Source organism: Lactuca saligna, chromosome 6, assembly GCF_052625555.1.
Source record: "Lactuca saligna cultivar CGN05327 chromosome 6, ASM5262555v1, whole genome shotgun sequence".
NCBI classification, from domain to species: Eukaryota; Viridiplantae; Streptophyta; class Magnoliopsida; order Asterales; family Asteraceae; genus Lactuca; species Lactuca saligna.
In genome coordinates, this window is record NC_136422.1 from 128,085,213 (window position 1) to 128,094,072 (window position 8,860).

Consider the following 8,860-nt stretch of genomic DNA (forward strand, 5'->3'; position numbering starts at 1 on the left):
AAGAAAAGTCCAAGGAGAACAATCAGTATAGTCACAAGATCCCGGAGAAACCAGGATCTCCACCCCCAAACGCTAAGATAATTAACGTTATCTCAGACGGATCTTACATTTGTGGTACTTCTTATTACCATGCTAAAAGACACGCCAAGGTCTCAAAAATAGAAAAGGAGGATAGACCACGGAAGGATACCTCGATTAATAATGAAAAGGAAATCATGTTTGACGAGACGGATAGGGAAGGATCCAAGATCCCCACCATGACGGACTCGTGATAACACTTTATGATGACGTTCCTAGGGCAGCACGGCAGAATCGTGTCTAGCCTAGGAGCTAGGCACGCCAACCAGGCTCTGCCCAGCAGGCTTAGCGCCCGCTGGCGCTCCCAGGAGTGGAATGCAAAGGTGGAAGGCTCGCACCCGCCAAGGGACGCTCCCGACTCCAAGACAAAAAGATACGGCCGGAGGACAAGCAGAAGAATCAGGCCATTACAGTCAGAGCCAATGAGAGCGCCCTAACGGTTGAAGGCGCATGACCCTCCAATCAACGCCCATGATCTTGTCTCCCCAAAAAGCGATCTTGTCTGGTACAGACCAGGCAAGGGCGCTAGGTATAAAAGGATACGCTCTTAGACTTACGGGGTAAGCTCTCTGGAATTTCAAAGAGTGCAAACCCAAATAACCTAAACACTCTCTAACTTGACCGTCGAAGCGTTCTTCCGGGAAATCCTCCCGGAAAGCAGATGACGACCTTCTTTCTTTGTGATCTTGCAGAGGCTGCCGAGGATCCAAGTGAACAACACTGATCGAGCCAAGACAAGGTCACATCATTTAGCGCCATGCATTTGTGAGATCAAGAACACAAACCAAAAGCACAAAAGTGGCAAATAAATGGCGTCCAACGGCAGTGAGGGACAACAACCTAGTCCCATAGGTCCTATGGCAGCGTTGGACGAAACACCGCCGTCTACAGCAGTCAGTAGGGCCACTACAGGTGAAGGAATCTCAACAGTAACCATTGAAGGTGCCCCACAACCGCCAGTTCACCAGCCAAGAACAACTTCAGGGGGGCCATTTCCAACAACGCCTTTTCAGATGTCACCGTTCTTCTTGCTGTCATTGCAACAAACACAATCAGTTCACTTAGCGACGATTCCACCGGACCACGTTTTCAACATCCCACCGACGTATCAAGTGACAAGCGGACAGAGTTCAATGTTTCCAGTGCCACCATTGGCGCAAACCATGATAGCTCATACACCACCTGTCTATTCATTGACTGGTACATGGACCGGACCAACCATCGCCGCCAACAACAACTCACAACAGACAACAACTCTTAGCCTGTGACCCCCATACACCTTTTCCCCTCCAACTACCTTTCCAGCGGTACCCCTTTTACGGAACAAGTCCTGGCTATCACACGCCACCACCATGTGGCCTAAATGCACAATACCAGCAGTCGGGATCGTCCACCATCTTTGGCCACGAATGCCTTTCCCGTATTGTGACGTCTCTATTTGTCAAAGAATTGTTGGATTATGAAATACAAAACACAACCAAACTACCGACACTCAAATCATATAGCGGAACCATTGACCTAGATATCCACATCGACACATATGAATGGACCATGACGTCATTGACGCTTGATGAGAGGTTTTGGTGTACGTATTTCCCAACTACACTTGATGGCAACACCGACATGTGGTTCAAGACATTACGACCGGGCAGCATCTCCAATTTTGCCCAGCTTAAGTATATTTTCCTTACCAACTTCATGCAATTACACAAGTACAAGGTAGACTCTCATTCAATCATAGGCTGTAAGCAAAAGGAGGGTGAAATTGTATGGGAATACTTCACAAGATTCATAAACGCCAGGTTAGACGTACCGAGGCATGACGAGGGGCTCATAGTCGGCGCCTTCACGTGGGGGCTTTTGCCAGGCCCCTTATTGCAAAAACTGATGGGAAAGAAGCCCCTAACACGGGATGAATTGAAGGAAAGGGTGGAGCGATATTTGAGGTAGGAGGATGGTGAAGCAGCAAAACAGGCCTACTTGGACGCAATGAGTACCAGACACCACAACCCGGGTCACACGGACTTCTGAGGGGGAAGTAGGCACTACGGCCAAACGAGAAGACCACAGACTTGGTTCCGACCGTTTGCTACGGATGACAGGCGTGGCCATCACCTGGAGGTGTACACAATGTTGGAGAAGCAGAAGCCAGCCAATTCACCAAAGAATCGGTACTGCGAGTACCACAAAAGTAAGACGCATGACACAACTAACAGTTCGGTGCTAAAAAAAATTGGAGGAGAAGCAGCTTAAAGGGGACTTGGTGGAAATAGCACGAAGCTTGCGTGCCAAGTTTGACGTTTAAAATGCTAAAAACACACCTCGCGAAGGGGTCCAGCCTAAGGAGATATTCATGATACGGAGGAAGAGAAGCAGGGGAGAACAACAAACGGAACAGGGGACCGCCAGAGCCCCAATGCACACGCTCACATTCTTCGTTCAAGACCCTCTCCTGGAGGGATAGATGGACGACGATCCACTAGTGATCCAAGCCTCCATCAGGGATATAACCATACACAGGGTCTACGTGGACACAGGAAGTTCGGCGGACATCATCTACGAGCACTGCTTCCGGCTTCTCCTAGATCGATGGAAGGACAACTTAAGGCCCACGAAGGGGAGGCTGGTCGGGTTCACCGGCCATAGCTTATGGCTGCTAGGCACGATTCAGCTTCCCTTAACCATAACCAGCCACGATAAGCAGCAAAAGAAAACCGCCCTGATCGACTTTGTGGTCATTCGGCATATGGCGGAACAGAATATTATTCTAGGGAGAACAACTCTTCTAAAGCTAGGGGCGGTTCCATCAACTATGCATGGAGTCATGAAGTTCGACACCCCAACGGGCACAACCATAGTACTAGCCACTCCACCGAAAGAATTGCAATGCTTTGCAATCATGAAACCAGCAGAGATAACTAAAGAGGCCAAGAAGCTGAGACGCGACCCTGCGAAGGGAAAAGAGGTGATCAACGAAGAACACACTGACCAAACGGTCAGTATTGGATGTGACTCCCAAGTCACGTAAGAAGAGCGTTGGTCGACCTGCTCAAACGGTATAAACACGAGTTTGCATGGACCCCCACGGACATGGTAGGGGTAAAAAAGAGAGTCATTGAGCACAAGCTCGTAATTAAACCAGGAGTAAAGGAGGTCAAGCAAAAGAAGAGGGCCTAGGGTGGGGACCATAATAGGGCAATCAACGCTGAAGTGGCCAAGCTAGCAGAAGCTGGAATAGTAAGAGAAGCAATATTCCCGACATGGATCGCCAACCCAGTTATGGTTCACATGCAAGATGGGTCATGGAAAATGTGCATAGACTTTTCCGACTTAAACAAAACATGCCCTAAAGATTGCTACCGACTCCTAGAAATTGACCAAAAGGTAGAGTCATTGCAAGGATTCAAGCTGAAGTGTTTCTTAGATGCATATAAAGGGTATCACCAGATCTTGATGAGCAAAGAGGATAAGGAAAAAATGACTTTTTATACGGACCACGACACTTTCTGTTACACTAAGATGTCATTCGGTCTAAAGAATGTCGGGGCTACATACCAATGCTTAGTTGACTCGATCTTTGCAAAACAAATCGGGAGAAACATTGAGGTATATGTGAATGATATGGTGATCAAGAGTCCGCACGAAGACAGTACGTTACAAGACATCGAAGTGACGTTCCAAACCCTAGAGAAGGTAAAGATGAAGCTAAACCTAGATAAATGCACGTTCGGGGTGGAAGAGGGGCAGTTCTTGGGGTACTATGTCACCAGGTCGGGCATCCAGGCCATCCCGACCAAGGTGGGCGAGTTTACTGAAACGCCAACCCCAGGCACCCTCAGGGCCTAAACGGGAAGCTTATAGCTCTAAGCAGGTTCATCTCAAAATCCACTGATAAAGCCATGCCATTGTTTCACACATTAAAAGGTTGCATTGAAAAGAGCAACTTTGAGTGGACGAACGAAGCAGAAGTGGCGCTCCAAAAAATCAAGGAGGCATTACACAAGCTACCCACGTTGGCCATTCCCGTCCCGGGGGAACATTGCACATGTATCTTTCGACCTCAAACGAAGCGATATCCTCAGTATTAATTGTAGATAGAGAAGGAGAGTAGAGGCCGGTGTATTTTGTAAGCAGGGCACTACATGGGCCAGAACTCAACTACCCCACCCTGGAAAAATTAGTCCTGGCGCTCATCTACGCGGCACGGAGACTAAGGCGATATTTTCAAGCACATCAGATCGAAGTGGTAACCAACTACCCCATCAAAAAAATACTTCTTAAACCAGAGACGTCGGGACGGCTCGCCAAATGGGCAAGCAAGCTAGGGGAGCATGACATAAGTTACTATCCGAGGACAAGTATTAAGGGACAAGCGTTGGCCGACTTCCTACTAGAAATCCCAGATGAAGGGTATCCCGTTAAGGAGAAGGTATGGGCGGTTGAAGGAGCCCCGCTCGACAATAGTTCATGGACATTATATACAGATGGAGCATCCAACAGGGAGGGCTCGGGGCGGGTTTAATCTTGACCGGCCCTGAAGGGGAAGAAGCGACCTACGCCCTCCGTTTTGATTTTCACACATCAAACAATGAAGCGGAGTACGAGGCTCTACTCGCAGGATTGCGACTAGCCAAGCAAATGGGTGCAAAGGCTGTAACAGCCCTGACTGACTCAAGGCTAGCAGCAAACCAGGTCAATGGAAGTTTTAAAGTGAGAGATTAGAGAATCGGAAGGTAAGTGAAGATGGTGAAACATTTAATCAAATCATTAAAGCAGTTCACAATTAGACAGATACCTAGGAGCGAAAACAAGAGAGTGGATGCCCTAAGCAAGTTGGCATCCACGTGTTTCGATCACCTATCGAAGAAAGTCTTGGTAGAGGTGCTCCGAGAAAGAAGTATAGACGAACGACAGGCGAATACCCTGACGGCCAATGGACCAACGTGGATGACACCATTCAGGGAATACCTACAGAGAGGGGTGCTCCTGAACGATCACAACAAGGCCAGGAATATAAGTATAAAATCGCCCTCATATGCATTAATAAATGGAGAACTATACAGGAAAGGGTTCACAACGCCATGGCTGAAGTGTGTCGACCGAGCCAAGGGGGGCAAGATGCTACAGGAAGCACATGCAGGCTAAGTAGGTGCACACGAGGGGGCACGTGCCTTAACAGGCAAAGTACTTCGAATGGGTGTATACTGGCCCACAATACAACGAGATGCGCTAGAGATAGCCAGGAGATGCAGGGAGTGCCAGTCGTACGCTCCAGTCTAAACAAACCCCCAAGCACCATTGCATAACATATCCAGCCCGTGGTTGTTCTACCAATGGGGTATAGATATAGTGGGCCTATTCCCGGAAGCACCAGGGAAGCTAGAATATATGGTGGTGGTCGTGGATTACTTCACAAAATGGATTGAAGCGGAGCCATTAGCATGCCTCTCAGGGAGACAAATGATAAAGTTTGTATGGAAGAATATTATGACAAGATTTGGGATGCCTAAAGTACTCATCAGTGATAACAGCCTACAGTTTGCTGAGAATCCATTCAAGGAGTGGTGTGCCGCCAAAGGGATAAGTCAACGATTCACATCAGTAGCGCACCCACAAGCGAACGGACAGACGGAGGTGTCCAATCGAACCATCGTGAATGGAATGAAGAAAAGGCTGGGCAAAGCAAAAGGGAACTAGCCAGAGGAGATACCGATAGTGATATGGTCATACAGGATCAGGCCGCGAACGAGCATGCAAGAGACCCCGTTCAGCTTGACATACAAGACAGAAGCCATGCTCCCCATGGAGTTAACGGTGATTACACTAAGGGTGGCTAACACGGATGAGGAAAGCAACGCACAAGACCTGAGGACAAACCTAGATATCCCAGAAGAAAAACGCGAAAAATCAGAAATGTGCCAGGCTGTACACAAGCACGAAACATAAAGATATTCTAACCAAAGGGTAAAAGAGAAAGCATTCGAGGTGGGTGAGTATGTTCTGAGGAAAAACGAAGCAAGTCGAGCCCAGCCCCAAGGAAAATTGGGCCCAACATGGGAAGGCCCTTACAAAGTCACGGAAGTAAATCGGAATGGCGCATATGCCTTAGAAACGATGGAAGGAAGGCAGGTTCCAAGAACGTGGAACGCTAGGAACTTGAGAAAGTTTTTCTTTTGAAGAAGAAAGAAGTGTAGTCCCAATCGATCAATGCGTTGCTTAGTGCGGCATATCCCAAGTACTTAGTGTACAAAAGTTCATGCTTAGTGACATGAGTCTAATACTTAGTGTATTTATACTCCATGGATAATGTAATGGGATCATTCAAATGCTAATTGATGAAAATGCTTAGTAACATGTGTCTAAAACTTAGGGTATTTCTTTAATACTTAGTGTATTAACTCTTAACAATCGAAAGTGCGCACGTAGGTATCCGTTCGTTGGGTACTATGAGCACCCAGTGCCAACACTTAGCGTGTCGACGATGAGATAGGCAAAGCAGAATGCCTAGCGCATCAGAGCGCTATGTTTTTCTTCAAAACAAAACAAAAAAAGAGAGAAAAAGAGAGTAAACAACAAACAAGTAACACTTAGAGTGCATGATTACACACGTAAAATAGTGAATATCGTCCATGTGTTATACAAACTAAAGGCACCATATGGCCATAAAAAGAAACATAGAAGATAAAAACTTAAACATGCGAAGAAATTTTTTACTCCCCAAGAGGGGTAGCACACGATGCCGGAGCATCATCAACAACATCATCACCTGCAACTTCACTTCCCACAACAACCACCTCACTTCCACTACCATCACCAATGCTCGCTCCAACAATATGATCACCATCATCCTCCTTACCCTCATTACCTCCTCCACCATCAACCTGAACTACCTGTACCACCTGACGACCCACCGCACTCTCCGGGGTACCCTCCGAGCCACCAAAAGAACATAATTCCTGGAGACCCTCAATACCCAGCTCCCTTAAACCCAAAAAGGACACATGGTCCATACTAGCAAAAGACAACAAAGCATCGTTCACGCTAACCACAGGACCAACGGAAGTAGCATCAACACCAACATCCCCGCCACCAGCACCGACATAAGTTTTTTGAACGGACTCAACCCCGGCCACAAAAGCAACATGATGGATGAGACTTATTGTATTAGTAAACTCTGAGTGCTCAATCAATTTATCAACAATGCGAACAACACCGACGTGCACCAGCCAATGCAAGTCCCGATGAGAAGCGTCCACATCCGATTGCAGCGAAGAAATAAGTTTATCGCGATCAGCGACGTCACGCTCAAGACTTTCCACCTGGATTATCAAACCTTCATTCACTTGAGTAAGGGAGTCAATATTAACCTCCAAAGCGGCCCTAGTTTCATCAAGGACGGTCTTCTCAAAAACCAGCAGTTCGCATTTTGCTCAGACAAACGGAGGTCCTCGCCAAGCTCGCCAAGGTGACGCTCCATCCCGGTCACGTGTGACTCGCAGGTAGCATGTAAGGCCTTCATCTTGCCAAGGGCATGGATACGTCGGGAACCTGCAACAAGGTAAAACATGGTTTGCGCTGTAGCGTAAGCCATGTTATGATCAAGGGCAGGATTACTCATAGCCTCCATATCGCCAACTGCAGCTGGAGGCAAAGCATGGAGGGAAAATTCCAAAGCATTGGCACGAAAAGAAAGTCGGGAATCATTGCGGAGATCCCAGGAAGGAACAAACACAGAAGACCCAGTAGAACTATCCCCATAAACACCACCTACAGAAACTGGAACTTGACCAAGGATGCTAGAACCTTTAACCGATGAGAACTTCAAGGGAACAGATGGAACAATTGGAATAGGAATAGAGGAGAATGTTGAAGCGATGAGCTGTTCAGTCGCCTAGTCGATCCCTTCGAACTGTTGCGCATCATCATCATGGATCATAACCACACCGTTCGGTGTGGAATTCATAGAACTCAGCAGACGGGAGAAGCTGCGTCGGGTCTGAATTCTCTTGGTAGCAGTAGGCGCATCGGTAACCAACTCACCCATAGCCAAGACAGCTTTTATCTTCACCTCCATCCGTCGAACATCGGTGATAATCCCTTATTTGCTGTCTTCGCTACCTTCCACGGAGGAAGAGTGAGTAACAGAAATGGGGCGAGTGTGTAAAGGATTCTCCTCCGACGATAACGAGCCTATAGGGGGAATGGAAGGGGCAGCAGTTAAGGCAAGCTGATCCATCTGGCGAGGTAGAGGAAACCGATCAACTAGATCCACCTCGAGATACTCCAACTTGCCCCGATAACGCTTTCGTAACACCTCATCCATGGGCAGGGAAGATTCAACACCTAAGGATGTCAGAACAAGGACTATCAATCATATAGTAGTAATAAGGGGAATAAGGAAAAAAGAGGGGAGCAACACTTACCGTCAACGACGGAGAAAAACACCGCCATTTTTCCACGACGCCTCCAAGAATGGCTCATCCCTACACTAGAAAGTAGAGCCTCAGAATAATCTCCAGGGGATACTTGCACACTCATTAGGTAGTCAGCAACACCTTGGTTACGAGGGAAGAGTTTGGGGATGGTATCGGCAAAAGCATTCGCACGGTACCGACTACTTCCAACCAACTCCTGGTTCACCCACAACCATTTATCTTGCTAGTTCTTAGGGGTTCACCCGTCGGGAACCAGGGCATGCCCCCCTCGTTGGACTGAAAAGGTGCATTTGTCTCCAGTGACGCATACTCGGAAGAAAAACTTGAAAACGAAGTAGTCTGGAAGA

The 8,860-nt window shown here is 47.6% G+C and overlaps 1 protein-coding gene across 1 annotated transcript; it reads left to right on the top strand.

Annotated features, from left to right (window-relative positions):
* Nucleotides 1–1,629: 1,629 nt before the first annotated feature.
* Nucleotides 1,630–2,028, top strand: LOC145002884 (uncharacterized). Its single transcript, XM_078962068.1, has one exon. It carries the CDS (start codon nucleotides 1,630–1,632, stop codon nucleotides 2,026–2,028), a length of 399 nt encoding a protein of 132 aa, XP_078818194.1.
* Nucleotides 2,029–8,860: the final 6,832 nt, after the last annotated feature.

Coding starts and splice junctions, on each gene's coding strand:
- LOC145002884 (XM_078962068.1), top strand. CDS start 1,630: ATGACGTCATTGACGCTTGATGAGAGGTTTTGGTGTACGTATTTCCCA.